The sequence below is a fragment of the Cyrtonyx montezumae genome, unplaced genomic scaffold (assembly GCF_038088225.1).
Source record: "Cyrtonyx montezumae isolate F1298 unplaced genomic scaffold, pur_monq_1.0 scaffold_30, whole genome shotgun sequence".
Taxonomy (NCBI): domain Eukaryota; kingdom Metazoa; phylum Chordata; class Aves; order Galliformes; family Odontophoridae; genus Cyrtonyx; species Cyrtonyx montezumae.
Window position 1 is genome coordinate 11747669 of NW_027072035.1, and position 16464 is coordinate 11764132.

At 40.3% G+C, this 16464-nt stretch overlaps 1 protein-coding gene across 6 annotated transcripts in view; it reads right to left on the bottom strand.

Annotated features, from left to right (window-relative positions):
* Nucleotides 1-7978, bottom strand: part of DMXL1 (Dmx like 1) — a 77764-nt gene extending 69786 nt beyond the window's left edge. For all 6 annotated transcript variants that reach the window (XM_065744285.1, XM_065744289.1, XM_065744288.1 and 3 more), the window contains exon 1: nucleotides 7814-7978. In XM_065744285.1, the coding sequence (XP_065600357.1) occupies nucleotides 7814-7900 (87 nt within the window). In that variant the 5' untranslated portion in view covers nucleotides 7901-7978. The remainder of the gene's footprint in view (nucleotides 1-7813) is intronic.
* Between the last annotated feature and the right edge of the window lie 8486 nt (nucleotides 7979-16464).

Here is a 16464-nt window from a genome sequence, read left to right on the forward strand (position 1 = left end):
TTTTTAAAAAAGGCTAAATTTCCTGGAAACGGGAAGAAAAGATGGTATGAAGAATTCAGCAAAATTCAAACTGCAGAAGGAGGAAACAGAACAAAGCTTAGTTTTAGAAAAGTTAAAGTTTCAGTCCTGCTGAGACTCATGGTATTGGCACTCCATGGATTCATTTTAAGTTCATATTTTCACTAAGTAATTAGACATAACTAACATATTTATAAGAGACAGCTGATGAGTATTCCGACACCAAAGTCCAATAATTCTTCCTATCTTTAGGTGAGTTATATTAGAAGTTAGGCAAATATTAAAATAGAATGAATAATAAACATTTAACAGAATCAGAGAACTGTAGGGGCTGGAAAGACCTCATCCAGAGATCATCTAGTCCAACTCCCTGCCAAAGCAGCTCCCTAGTCCAGGTTGCACAGGTAGTTGTTCAGGTGGGTCTTGAACATCTCCAGAGAAGGAGACTCCACAACCTCTCTGTGCAGCTGTGCCACTGCTCCGTCACTGCACTGGGAAGTTCTCACGCACATTTGTTGGAACATCCTATGCCTTAGTTTGTGACCATTTCCCCTCATCCTATGGCCACATGCTGCTGAGAAGGAGTCCAGTCTCATCCCTCTGCCTCCCATTCTTTAGATATTTATAGATGAAATATGACTATATTATATGAATAATATATTATATATTATAATAATGTTATATATAATTATAATATAATATTTTATAATATATATTATATATTATATTATATGAAATATAGCTTTCAAGTACTAAAGTCCAGCAACAAGGAATGCAGAAAAAAATAAAAACCACAAAGACATAAAAGCCAGGAAGCTACTAGTAGAATTATGAGCACCAACAACAGTTACACTAAAAGAGACACAAAGTTTGATTGTGAAAGAAAGTTACTGGTCAAAAAGATTCAAGAGCAAAACAAAGAATTTCAGATGGAAATCTGCAGCATACTGACATAAAGGATCAGCCCTTCCAATCAGCCCCATTATTTTTAGTACATACAGTAAAAAATACCCTGTAGACTTAAAAAAAAAAAATGCAGAAAATTGTAACACCATACTTGCAAATTCAAAACATGATGGTCATACTTTCAGATGTTTCAGGTTAAAGAGCACTTTTGGCCAAACATGTACTTGGAATATCTCACCATTGCATATATTAAATCAAACAAACAAGAAAAAAATATTTCAGAGGAAAGCCAATTTGCCTATCAGTATGTTCAGTGATGTTTCACAAAAACAACCTTACTCAGTAAACTGATCATTCTCCACCAATATTCATTTTTCCAATCTGCTGATCATCAAACCACCCTTAAAAGAACTTGACAGGTGAAAGAACTGTCCACCCAGTCTAGGGAGCTGCTCTGAACTAGATGGACTAGATGTTCTTTGGAGGTCCTTTCTAACCCCTACAATTCTGTGATTCTAGAATACTTCTCCAAACTGATCTTCTGATCTTTTACTAGTGGTCATTTTTGGCACCCCTTCCTATCCTATCCTGCCTTCTCTTCAGCTGCAAGGAGTTTCAAATGCCACGGCTCCTGCAGTCAAAAAAGGATCAGTTATTACAAATACATATACTGAGCTGCAGATTCTGATTTAAAACTCATTTCAAAAGAGACTTAGTATTATTTTATGTATGAACTTTGAAGTGATTATTTTCACTTTGCAATTACATGTTAAACTTTCAACCTATTCCTCAAAGTTTTTTTTTTTTTTTTGTTTTTTGTTTTTTTCTGATTTCACTGTCTCACTTGCTGATTCATTCATTAAATCCATAGCCTACTAGGCAAAGGCTACTCAGAAGTACAATATATACATATTTTCCCAAAGTCATTTTGTTGAATTTACTGCTTCATACAAAGGCAATTTTAAGAAACTACAAGTCTCACTAAAGAGAGAAGACAGCTTTATTAGAAAAGTTTTTAGAAGAATGAAGCACCAAATACTGCACAAAGTCCTCCACCTCTTCTGTAAGACCTTCTTAAGACCCATCAGCACCTTATAGGCTTAATAGATCCCAGCTGATATCCCCTTAATAGATCCCCAGCTGGTTCTCTCCCTTCCACATTCACAGGCAAGCCTGAGATCATGCAGAGTTACAGCATTCCCACCAAAGTGTTTAAGAAGGAGTGTGAATAGTAAAGCACATCACTAGTAGCTATTCCGAAGGCTGTTAACTAAACGTTTTAACTGGATCAAGAGCTCCATCAGTTTTCATATACCAGAGAAAGAAATAACCCTAAGTACATTTGGATTTTGCATTGGAAGAACTCTTAAGTAATTATCAAACATTAGAGTCTTTCAGAACTCACATATTCATCTATCTATCATAAACAAGAGATCAAAACACAGTAAGAACTCAGCCACGCTACTTCAGGCTGTGCTAAACAGCAGCAGATAGAAGAGGTAAACAAACACCAGAGATGCAGTGTTTGCTGGAAATTTTCCCTTCATGAATATAAATTCTTGATCAAGAGGTATACATCTATATTTAAGCAACAATATTGTTTTACTGATGGTATTCATTTCTTGCTCAATTTCATTTGTGCTTATTTATTTATTTTTAAATGCCAAATAAAGGATGAGGTTTCTAAATAAAAGAGAACATTTGGAGAACATCATTTCATTCCACTAGTTTCCTGTTCAAACAAGTAATTATAAATGCACTCAGGAATCCTCCAAGCTTGGCTGGAGTAAAACAAATATCTTCTTAGAATCTTCATTCTCTTAAAAAAAAAAAACAAACAGTCATTCTATCCTTAGATTTTGGTAAATCTCCCCATTCTCATAAAAAAATTTACATCTCGTAAAAAAAGAATCACTTCTGACATGAGTCTATTCAGATATCTCAGTACATACTTGATCACCCTGACTGCCCAATCCCTAGCAAGCTGCAGAAGTAGCTCTTAAAAACACAGAGCACATCTGTCCCTATAGATAGTAAGACAAAACTGAAAAACAAATACACATTTTCAAAGAGCTTCCAAATGTAACCGCAGCTGAGCAGAAGGAGGATGATTTAGAACAAACATGTCCAACCTGTGGCCTGCACATGGCCCAGCAGAGCTGGCAATACAGCTGCCCCTTGCCCCATGCTGTCGTGGTGGCAATCAGATATTCAGTTCAAAAATCTCATCACGTCTCTTTGCCAGACCATTGTGAACCTTGTTTTAGCAAAGAGAAATAACTCTCTCTTCACAGTCACATCTCATCCATGTCACTGCTTTTTGGCACACAGATGTGAACAATTGTTTTCAAGGACGAAGGGCAGGAAAAATGAAACCTTATCCAAAATCTCTGACAGAGACCTTGAGATCTCACTACGGATGGCAGCTACTTCCATCCAATCAGATTAATGCATTAGTCTCACAAAAACGAAGTCAAATGTCCCACTGCTTTTATGGTTTTGTTGGTCTCCTTTCCATGTTCTATTAAGAAACATTACAAACTAAAATGTTTTGTTACTTGTAGACATTAAACTACAGTATATGTTGAATGAAGGCTGCTCCGAAAGTAATGCCTCCTATTTTATATGTTGGCTTCTGACATCAGAGGCACAGCAGCAGAGGTTAACCTTCCCACCAATATTTTTCTGCTGTGACAGACAGACAGACAGCAGTAGGGCATTCTGACAGAACAGCATCTGACGTGGAAGTGCACACAGAACAACGATTTGTCATTGAATTCTTCCATACAGAAAAAATTGCATCCACTGACAATTCATCAATGCCTCTGAACATTCATTGAGACCAAATAGCAAATGTGAACACAGTGAGGCAGCAGGTAGTGTGTTTCATCCATGCTGGTGCAGGTTTTTACAAGCTTGGCATGCAGGATCCTATTCACTACTGATGAAGATGCATCACTAATGGTGGTGCCTGTGTTGAAAAACAGCTTTGTTTAATCAAACAGCATTACTATGGCACTGTTGTAGCTTACGTTCAAATAAATAGGAGGCACTACTTTCAGAGCAACCTATATACATATGCTTCTCAAGACAATTTCTATTCACTCAATGAGGCCAAGGGAAGTCAACAGGTGGGACACCTACTATTCAGGAGGTTACTTTTGACATTAATGTTAACCCACAGGAGAAATACTATTGCTAGGACAAAAGGCAAAGCATATAGAAGGGAAGGTAGAATAACATTCAAAAGAAAAACACGATGGAATAGGTAACTAAGCTGCCTGCTAAATGTAACTGTAACAGGTCCCATCTCCTCCAGTCCTGTTACATGTCTGGCTAACTAGATACTTAGGAGAGGGGACAGACCTAAGCTGTCCACCCCTGCCCCCAAACTTGGCTTTTTCAAGCAGTCTCTGTGAAACTATTCTCACAGGCATCTACAGCAGCCCAGGCACCAATCCAGATAGTAGTTCCTAAGCAGTAGTACACTTAAAAATACACGTAATGAAAACAAGAGCACCAAGCTAACTTCTGGACTAGTTTTATACTTAGAAGCATTTTTTTTGATTGTTTTAGCACAGAAAACCGTACAAGGTATTTCAGCACTGAGTAATGAATGGAACTCAGTGCTCAGATGTAATGGGTACTTCCTCTACTCCTAACAGTCTCACATACAACAAAAATGAATTCTCTCAGCTACTCAACTTTTATCTATTTCTTACAGCAGGATTTACCCACAGTAGTTGGCATGTCATTTACTTCTGTTTCAACACATGCTAATGAGATTTCTCTCATGGCAAGAAGTAGTTCCAGAGTACAAGCACCTCCTATCTACATTTTTGCTTATCTCTATTAGTGCAGATGGGTTGGTGTGGGTTCTTTTGGTACGCATGCGTGTGCATTTTATGTCCGAAAGAATACTGCCATACTGAGCATTCATCGTTCATAATCTCTAGAAAATTCTTAAATATATTAAAAAAAATAATATACCCTGCTTGCTTTAAGAAGACATATGTTGTAAAGTCGAATTTAAGTGAACTGAAAAAATAAATTTCACCTTAAAAAAGTCTCAGAATATTTAAAATAAGATGACTTTACACAGTGAGACAAGGAGACTGTTTACATTATCATGCAGTTGGAATGTTTATTAAACAACACTTCGTTCTTTCGTTATGCAAAAAACCAAGGTAGAACTAGTTCAAGCTGGGGTAAAATGGATTTCACTAGCTGGTGACACAGCAAAACAAGCCTGAAATTAGGAAGTGAAATATGTTTTGAGTCTGTGAAAATAAACATTGCTCTGTGTTGTGTAGAGAGTTTTCAGAAAATTTCTAACCATTCATTGTTGTTGTTGTTTTTTTCTCCTAATCAAACATCCCCTTTTACTTGTTAAACTTCTCCAAAGAAATATGATTTTACGTATGAAAAAAGATTCCTTACCAGGGATTGTAGTAACAGGACAAGGGAAATTCTCTGCTCAGACAGTGGTGTGAGAGACTGGCATGAGCTGCCCAGAGAAGCTGTGGTTGCCCCAGCCCAGGACATGCTCAAGGCCAGGTTGGATAGGGCCCTAGGTAGTCTGATCTAGTGGCTGGCAAACCTGTCCAACGGAGTGGAGTTGGAAGTAGATGGACTTTAAGGTCCCCTCCAACCCAAGCCATTACAGGATCTGTGATTCTAGAATTTTGATATTAACAGTGCAAAAAGCATGTTAGCTTTTTGTGCAATTATGTGAAACACTGTCATTTCTTTCTACAGTGGAAGTCCAACATACATAACTCTTAGAAAGAAATATTGGTAAATCAGACTCCAGTCTTAACATAGTAAGAGTAAATGAGCAAGAGTCCTTGCACAGCACAGCACTTCTCAAACTCTGTGTACTGCCACACTGCTATTTCAGCTACCACTCACAGGTTTATTTCTAAAAGTACGTATACATACACATAGTTATTTATACAATTATATATATTTATATAGGTAAAAGGAGCATGCAAACATATATGGGATGATGATGCAGAGTACAAAGACAGTGCAGAACTCTGTGCTGCACCTAATGACATGCAAAGTTCCCAGATGAAGCAGACCAATGGACGGTATTTAGAAGGATACAGGAGATCTCTAAACATGGCCTCTTCTCCTCTCCTACACTGAAAGCTTACCACTACAGTCATCTTTCCTCTTGCTTCTTCTGTTTGGCCAACTGAACTGCTGTATCTGAGGCACCTCACAAGGCTCCTCATAGCCACTTTTACCACTGATGTGCCTCAAGGGTGGTTATGTCTCTAATACATAAAAAGAACCAAGTTCAAAAGCCTAAGATGACAGGACTCACAACAAGATAGATCAATTAAAAAGATTATATATTATTCTGTGATAGTTGAGGCTGAGAAATACTGCTATTACATGTTTGGAAGTGGAAGTTTCACACAGCCATTCTACTAACTTTAGGAACATGAAATTCTCACTCACTCAAAAAAAATTAAAAAAGCAATTCCAGTGAAAAGGACAAAAAAAAATGTAGACTAGGAATAAAAGCATTAAAAGCTTCTAATAAAAAGATAGAAAACTGACCTTCATTAATTACATCAAAATCATCTAGTTTCAATCCTCACACATGCAACAAAAATTGGCATAGGTGGGAGAGCTGTGTTTCCCTTTCCCTGTTATTATTCATATTTCATTACTATTTCAGATACAGGAAAACAGCTCTCCATTTTCTTGTTCCACATTCTAAAAGTTAAGCCTACTGTTTCCCTCTAAAAAATATTTTAAAAAATTAGAAAAACCCTTCTTTCACCTGTTCAACTTTCTGAACAACCTAGAGAATACAGTGCTATAAGATGAATGACAATTAAAAAAAAAAAAAAACAAGAAAAGCAACCAGACAAGATATTTCTGTTGTCAATTTTAAATCTGAGGAAAAGAAAACCATTAATAACCTTCTGAGTAAAAGGGCAAAACCAAATCAAAAGCAGTGTGTATACAGGAAACACAGCCTCAGTAGTTATATCAAACAGTTCTTGCAGACAAGAGACCATAAAAACAGTCAGTGAAAGACTGCTCTCTCCAATCACTTCTTTCTCCCTAAAGAGAGATTTATAACTGTTTTGACCTCGTTTATGGAATTCTAACACTTTCTACAAGATAGGCTGCAGCAGGCAGAGAGGTCTTCAGTGGCACTGCAAACGTCACCTACTCCCCCTCAAAAAAAACAATAATGTCAAAATGGGAAGCTTCCACCGTTCATGTCTTACTACCACAACACTGGTGAAGTAAAGCAAACTTTGGTGTCTCACTAAATGACTTCCCACCACGCGTGGGTCTTCTACGTATCTGGATATCCAAAATCACACAGCTTGGCACAGCGGCAACGTGAAGTGACAACAGCTTCCTTGAACAACTCTTCCAACTTCATTAGGTCTCCTCTATAGACAGATGCGGGTTCTCTGGAAGCAAGAACATCACCTGGCCCTGCCAAAACGACTCGGCGAGGCCAGCCCGGCTGCAGGGGATGAGCAGCGACACGCAGGGCACTGGGCAAGAGGAAGAGCACGGGTCGGGGACAGCACGGGACGGGGACAGCACGGGGTGAACGGCGCACCCACACGCACAGTCTGCTTTCAAAACGGCAGTGACGGAGCAGCTGAGGGGCGAACCCAAAGCCGCAGGCCGAGCTCTCCTCCGGGCCGACGTTTATGTAACGGCGCGGGCCGCCCCGCCGCCTCCATCTTCCCATCGGCGCCCGCGGAAAGTTGCGGACGCGTTCCCCAGGTGCAGAGCAGGCCTGCCGCGCTCCGTCCCGCCTCCGCTCGGCCCCGCCGCGCTGAGCCCCGCGCCGACAGCGACCTGACGCAGCTGCTTTCTGAGCCGCGCCCCGGCGGGGACTCACCGTGAAGGGCTGGTCGTGCAGGTTCCCCACGGAGAAGCAGTTGTCCCCGGGGTTCACGGCCCCCGTCAGCACCTGGTGTAGATTCATGACGACACGCTAAGAGCCCAGCGCTGCCGGGGGCCGCCGCCGCTGCCACCCGGCCCTCCCTCCTCCCGCGGGCTCTGGAGGAAGGGGCACATGCCGCGGGGCGGAGCCTCCACGCCGCGGCGCCGGGCCCGCCCTCCTCTCGTCTCGCCTCGCCTCTCGCGAGAATTCCGCCTGCGTTCCGTTCTCAGTGTGGCGTCTGTTGTGTGGGTAGGAGTTGTGTCCGCGTCGTCGTCCTCGTGAGGGCGGGGGGACGTCCCGCTCCCTAGATATCTCTAGACATGGATCATGAACCCCTCTGAGTCTTCACTCAGTGTTTTTTTCATAAGGGGAGCTCCAGGCCCTTTGTCATCTTTGTAGCCCTCTGCTGGACTCTTTCCAGGAGATCCGTGTCTTTTTGTTGTACCGAGGTGCCCAGAACTGGACACATGAGCCCTGTATCTGCGCTAAGCACATGGTGGTACTGCCTGCTGCAATAATTCATGAAAATAAATATTTGTTTAAGTCTAGCTTTACGAGTCATAGATTCATAGAATCGCAAGGTTGGAAATGACCTAGTGTTCTGATCTGAGGAAAGTCTATCCAATTTCTCACACTACAGGTATTTCTTCAACTAGACATTGTTTCCTGTGCGGGAAATACACTCCTATCACCCACCCTACTCTGAGTGAGACTGAGTTATGTACGCATGTGTGCATTAGGCTGAGAACCAGCCCAGCCACAGCTAGCTAGCACTCCTTCCTGCTCAGGGTATTTCCACAATGCATGGGATGAGGAAGGGCAGAAACCCTGCTAAACCACATCCAGATGCACAATCAACTCCATACATACAGGACAGCCAGGTACTGGGATGACAGTGGAACGCTCCTGGACCTTCTTCTGATGGTGGTTTCAGGAAGACGGGATTGTTCGGAAGACCAAATGTCAAAAGTTCATAAGTTCATAAGTTCATAAGGTTGGAAAGGACCTATAAGATCATCTAGTCCAACCATCCTCCTATCACTATCTCTACCCAACTACTAAATTAAGTCCTTTAGCACCTCATCTAAACGCTTCTTGAACAGCGCTATGGATGGTGCCTCAACCACCTCCCTAGGCAGGCCATTCCAGTGCCTGACCACTCTTTCAGAAAAGAAATGCTTCCTCAGGTCTAATCTAAATCTTCCCCGGCGCAACTTGTGGCCATTCCCTCTCGTCCTGTCATTACTTATCAGGGAGAAGAGACCTACCCCCTCCTCACCACAACCCCCCTTCAGGAAGTGGTAGAGTGCAATAAGGTCTCCTCTGAGCCTCCTCTTCTCCAGACTGAACAATCCCAGCTCCCTCAGCCGCTCCTCATAAGACTTGTGCTCCAGACCCCTCACCAGTTTTGTTGCCCTTCTCTGAACACGCTCCAGGGCCTCAATGTCCTTCTTGTAGTGAGGGGCCCAAAACTGAACACAGTACTCGAGGTGCGGCCGTACCAGAGCTGAGTACAGGGGGATGATCACCTCCCTGCTCCTGCTGGCTACACTATTTCTAATACAGGCCAGGATGCTGTTGGTCTTCTTGGCCACCTGGGCACACTGCCGGCTCATGTTGAGCCGAGCATCAACCAACACCCCCAGGTCCTTTTCCTCTTTACATTCTTCAAGCCATTCTGCCCCAAGCCTATAGCATTGCATGGGGTTATTGTGGCCAAAGTGCAGGACCCGGCACTTGGTCTTATTGAACCTCATCCCATTGAGCTCAGCCCAGCTGTTCAGCCTATCCAAATCCCTCTGAAGGGCCTCCCTACCCTCAGGCAGTTTGACACATCCTCCCAGCTTTGTGTCATCTGCAAACTTACTGAGCATACACTCAATTCCCTCGTCTAGGTCATCAATAAAGATATTAAACAAGATGGGCCCCAAAACTGACCCTTGGGGGACACCACTCGTTACAGGACGCCAGCTGGACTTAACTCCATTAACCACTACCCTCTGGGCACGGCCCTCCAGACAGTTCTCCACCCAGAGAAGAGTGAACCTGTCCACACCACGGGCTGCCAGTTTCCTTAGGAGAATACTGTGGGAGACCGTGTCAAAGGCCTTGCTGAAGTCCAGGTAGACTACATCAACAGCCTTTCCCTCATCTACCTGTCTGGTCACCCAGTCATAGAAGGAGATGAGGTTGGAAAAAAAAAAAAAAGCGAAAGCAAGGGCTTTACTGATATATGACATTTAATCTACATTTTATTACAGTACAGTATTATGTGTTTACAGTTGATACATTCTAGCGTGCTGATATGGTAAGAAAACAAGGAACTTCTCAGTTTCTTCATAATTAGGTTTGGTCTTTATGACAATTCAGATTTCTTTGTTTGCTTTACTTTGTCACAAAATGGACATCGACTTTATGCTCTCTTCTGGGGACAGAGCGAGAGTCTGATATCTGCCTTCCAGCTCCTACCACCTTCCCTTCCCACCCATTGCTGTCAGCAGCCAGTCTGTGTACTGAGCTGTTGCTCCATGCTGCTGATCCCAGAGCTGCCACTGCACATCTTCCACTTCTCAGCATGGGAATGCAGTGAGATTTAAGCACAGTTCCCTCCGTTCAGTGACTCTTCTCTCTTCTGCTGTAAAATCTCTGAACTGCTCAAGTATTGCTCAAAAATGTACTGCAGTGTTGGGTACTGATGATTTTCAACTCTGACCTGTGCAATTTCGCACAAGAGGAAATAACATATAACATGTGTTGTAAATATATGTATATATAAACAAATAAATAAATAAATAAATCCCATAATGTTGATAACCACAACAAAAATGTTTTTTTATGTTATTTTGGTTATCTTGGATATTTTTCTCACCTTCTGAGCCAACTGTCTGTCCAATAATTCATTTGTTTTTCCTCTCACTGAGAGAAGTGCCTAGAAGATGTGCAAAGGGTGCTGAATTTGACCAAGAGGATTGCAAAATACCAAGACAATCCTATGTGTTGTTTCTGACTTCAGAAAATCTTGTTTTCTAGCTTCTTAGATTTACAGCTGTAGAAGTTGCTGATTGCAACTGATTCACAGGCCCTGCTGCACATGCGCACTTGCTTTTTACCTTTTAAAAACACTTTTTAAAGTAACACTGCAAAATATTTTCAGTATCAGCAGAAGAGAGGAAACAGTCACCACTTCTTTTTAACGTACAGTGGCTGTCACTTATGAAAGGCTGACAGAATTTCAGCATTTCTGAATGGACACGATATTGAAAGTGCCTGATGTGCTTTTTGATCTTCTGGACAAGTCATTACATTTTCAGCAAAAATCAGACCTTTGCTCCAAAACAATATACTTATACATATTATATACATATACACATTATGTTTTCACACATCTTGCTTGTATGTCTCTAATAACATTTAAGGGAAGTTCAAATGAGAAATTCAAATAATATTCCTATGTCTCTTCTAAAGTCACAATTGCATTTCTGCATAGCGAATCTAAGTTCACCCAGCGTGATACAATGGAAAATAAAGGCAAATTTGTAAATTATTTCACTTGCATAAATGCAATGACATACATATTTTATCTTCTTTCTGTACAATAATCATCCATAAGTCCCTCATTAACAGCAGTTAGTTCACTTACGTCAGTGATGCACATGCACCTTTGAAAAGAAGCAGGTATTCTAAATGGCACATTTGGAGTATATCAACAGTCCTAGCAAATGCTATTTCCTTCCTAAGGCTGAACAGGTAGGTAGCTTTCTTTTTATTTTTTCCTCTGAAATATTTTTTTTTCTGTATGGAATTCATGACACTTTATTTCTTAGGAAAGCAATGCATTCCAGCAAGTAACAACTGTTCCACCTCACATACTCTTTGACATTGTCTTTCTTGCCCTTGATCTTTCTGCAAGGTATTAATGGGCTGTGGATGCCTGAAGCAAGACTCTGACCTCAGTGAGGTCAAGAGGAAAACCCCTGGCTGGGATCCCGAAGGTCTAAAGTTCGCCCTCTGTACCCAAGTGGGAATAATGAGGCGTGCTGGATTCTCTTCTTGGCTTTCATGGCTTTTAGCAATGTAAACAAGTGAAAACACTGCATGGCATCTTGGGAAAACATAAAATGTATAAATATATAAAAATGGGCATTTAGTAGTGTCATCCTAAACAGACAACAAATTTATGAAACCTTTCTTTGGAAACAGCTCCCTTTTTTAATTTAAATTTAATTATATTATACTATATTATATTATATTATATTATATTATATTATATTATATTATATTATATTATATTATATTATATTATACTACATTATACTATATTATACTATATTTTATTTTATTTTATTTTATTTTATTTTATTTTATTTTATTTTATTTTATTTTATTTTATTTTATTTTATTTTATTTTATTTTATTTTATTTTATTTTATTTTATTTTATTTTATTTCCTTAGTACCCTGCATTTTACATCCCTAGCCCTCAGGTTACAGTGACATTTGTTTTTTACTTTTTGTTCTGTTTTCATTTGGTGAAAGAAATTTTGTAACAGTTCATGTCACCTCTCTTAACATTTGCAGTGCACTAGGTTCACTTACATCCCTGTTCTGATATAACCTTTACCTGGTGAAGAAAAGATGCACTGACGTATCCTTTCATAGAAGGTATTAGTGAAGATATTTTGATTTATTCATCCTTATTTGTCTTTTGGCTTCCATTTTACAAGCTTGAAGTATCTTCAGTAGTTGTTTCCAAGGTGAAATCCATTATTAGATCCTTTGGGCTTGCAAATTAACAGTTGACAATTACAAGCTTTTGAAATTTCCATTCGTATTCAGAGTTTTGTATTCCTTTCACAGGCTGAGCTTAAAGCTGCTTTTGAAGAATGTCACATAGAGGTTGCTGGATAGTACATTATCAGTCTGCTCCTTGTTAATTTATAAAATAGCCTGTGATCACCAGTAATTTAGAAAATGTTAATTTGGGCGTGTTGGTTATTTTTGCATCCTTTACAGGAGCCTTTAAAACTCTCTACAGCTTGCTTAGAAACAGTGATCTGGCAGGGAGATTGGACCTGTCCCTGAGCTTTGTACAGTGTTCTTTCAGAGTATGGGTGGAAGGCTCAAGCCTTCTGCCTTCTCAACAAAGCCATTCAGAATCTGGCTCCTTCCTGGCAGGAAGCCAGGTCAAGGCCGGCAGGGCTTCAGCATGACACTGCTACATAGAATCACTAATGAAATCAAAAGTAACCCTGTATAACCTGCAGGAGTCCTGTCTCTTCAAAACAGTACATGAACGTGTCATTCAGTTTTCTATTTCATCTCTCATTGTACATGGGACACCTTTTCTTCCAGCATCCTGGATGTGACAAAAAGAAGCTTTCAGCACCATCATACAGATGCATGTTCAACTGGTCTTTGTGTGGACCTGGAGCCCTGCATCTGTCCTTGAAGAATATCCTCAGACATTACTGGTGTTGAACTTGTGTATACTATGGGACTTAATATTCACAGGTGAGGCTATTAGAGTATACATTATGCAGTGCTATTTACCAGAATGTATTTGTCCTAATTATGTAAACTCTAAGTTATTCAGTGAGTCTATTTTTTTCTATTATTTTTCTCTGAGATACAGAAGATTTCAGGCTGAGTCTGAAAATAGTAGATTTGTTTATTTGCCTGCTGAGGAACAAGCCATTTGTACAAGCTGCTTTACCCTCAAATGATTCTCCACCTCTTCACTTGCATGTGCTTCAGGAGATAGTCTCACTTTTTGCTCTTTTGCCAGCACTGTTAGTGGTATACATGGAAAGCTCTGAACTGGAACACTTAAGAGGTTTGAAAAGAACTATTAAATTTGTTGTTTTTCTCGTCTTGATCATATATATGACATCTGGGTTTCTTTAACTGGCAATAAAAAAAATTGGTTTTTTATGAGAGAAAATGGTTATTAACCACATTCAATTTTATAAGTAAAAATTTGTCTGATTTTCTAACACCATTTTGGACAGGATCTAAAATCTAAATATGCATACTTTGAGATATGTTGAAGTGGTATTTCTGGAGGATGTCCACAGAAATGATCCCAGGGATGGAACACCTCCCCTGCAAGGACAGGCTGGGAGAGTTGGGCTGTATAGCCTGAAGAAGAGAAGCCTCTGGGAGACCTGAGAGCAGTTGCTCAGTATCTAAAGTGGGGCTATAAGACAGAAAGGGCAGACTTGTTAGCAGGGTCTGCTGTGAACAAGGGGAAAGGGTTTAAAATTAAAGGAGAATAGATTTAGATTGGATATAAGGAAGAAGTTTTCTACGGTAAGAGTGGTGAGGCACTGGCGCAGGTTGCCCGGAGAAGTGTTGGATGCCCCCATCCCTGTTCATTACAGTGGAGTTGGACTAGGTGACTTTTAATGACCCCTTCCAATTTACATGATTCTATGATTCTAGGATAAAATAAGCTGTCCAACAGTATGAAATTCCATCTGTTTTGCAGCTGAAGATAACTTTTCAAACGTATTAAAAACAAAAGTGTAATTTCCTTACTTTATTTTTGCTGTAACTGTAAATTCACAGGTTTTTTGTTGTTGTTTTTGTTGTTGTTGTTGTTGTTTAATAAAGACTGTGACTTTCCTGAAGCAGTATGTGGTTTTGTGATGTAAACTGTTTAATCTGCCCAAAAGCAATACTGTTTTCTCATGACACTTCCCCCAGCACATACTGTACGCTTCACCTGAATGGACTGATTTTATTTACTGCTGAGTCAATATTTACCACTCTGCTATTGCCTGCAGTAGTTTTAATCCCTGTCTAAACAACTGAATGGGACCAAAAGCTTTATAAAGCATGTAGGCCTTTATCCTGTCACATTGAATGAGTTTCTAGTGAATGTTAAGAGGGATCAACACTTCAGAGGGCTAGAATGAAATGATTACAAACACCATGTGTTATGGAGAAGCTCTAAGAAGTGTCATATATCTTTCCTTTTACAGTTTGGTTATTCCTGGAGCGCAATGCTATTTGCACATGAATGTTAGTGTTCTATTGCAGGCGCTCATTAGAAAATATTTTCGCTATACAAAGCACTTGGTTTCCCAGAGACTGGTTGTCATGGACAGCTGCAAATTTCTGCCTCTGTTTTAGCCCCTATTTGCAGGTGGAATTGCATAAGTCAGCGCACAAAAAATGTATAGAGGAAAATAAGAATCCCTGCAGAGTAAGGGTAGCAGAGGATTATCTATGGTGCTTTGTTGAAATAAGGGGCTACCTGATGGTGCTGGTAGTTGTGCACACACAGACATTTGGTTGAGCAGACAGCACATGACTGAAAGGGGGAAGATGTGTGCAGTCACAGACAGCAGGACAGCTGCCTGCCTGGCAGAGAGTTCAGGAGCAAGAGCAGTGAAGATTTCACTGGCATATATAGATGAGAAGGAAGATATTTTTCTTTATTGTTTGTATTGCAATGATTCAGAAGGACTTCACCAGGATGTGGGACATAGTGCATGAAGAAAGGCTGGTGTAACACCTGGAAGGTGCACTTCTACCCCTACAGAAGGTTAAATAAGGTATTTTTGCTGCACTGAACGAGAGGGATTCTGCTGTAGCAGAATCGTACACCTGAGAGAAAATAAAAGAGAAATGAAATAAGAGCAGTCATCAGGAAGCAGGTGTCCTTCCAAATGTTAGTCTAGAGTGCCTTGTGTATACAGACTCAGATCTGAACAAGGGCGTGTCAGCCTTTCCTTCCACATTCTGTCATATTTACAGGCAACTATTTGAAACACAAAATCTTCAGACTTACAGATGTTAAAAAGTGAACACAGCAAGTACAAACAGCTGTGCAGAGCTTTCTTTGCAAGTACAGTCAGTGTGCATGTAAACCTTGTAACCGGTTAGGGTAGGCTGTCAGATGCATTGCAGACAAATCAGTCTTGGAGGAGTGGAAGTACACTCCTGTTCTGTAATTCCAGTGTCTTATCCTGTGTGTTAACTGCTGAACTTACATTCCAAAAGTATTTCTGATTCATTGGCACTGATGCGTAGTGCTTTATCAATACCATTGTCTGTAGGGAGTTCTTGTTTGAACTTCACATTAAGTATATAGTTTCTGCTTTTCATGAGAGACTTTGCAAAGGAACTGATAGCAAATGCAGACACAAAATGAAAGAGAAGCATGACATCCATTCTGTTTGTTTCTGTAGCTTGCTCAAATTTTACTTCTCCTTAAGTAAAAATAAAAAGACTCAGCTTTTCTCCAGGAGGAGAGAAATGTATGCTTGATAGACAACAGATAAAGTCTATCCCGTTCTGTGTTTAAATCTACTAGTTCGGAAAGAAAATGAACTAAAAATAACAAATAAGTAGAATTCATCAGTCAGAAGGCTAAAAATTCAGTCTTCAGTCTAGGAAACATTTTCCTGCACTTGACAGCCATGTTACATGTAACTCTCATGTCTGCCTGTTAAGGGTTGTTTTTTTTTGTGCACATGTGAATGTGTGTGTGTATCTGCGAGCAAAAAGAAGGGAGGCTGTGAATAATCCCTATTGCATGTTACTTGGCTTGTTTTCATAATGCATGGCAGTCAGCAATGATTACTTGGAATGTGAAGAGAT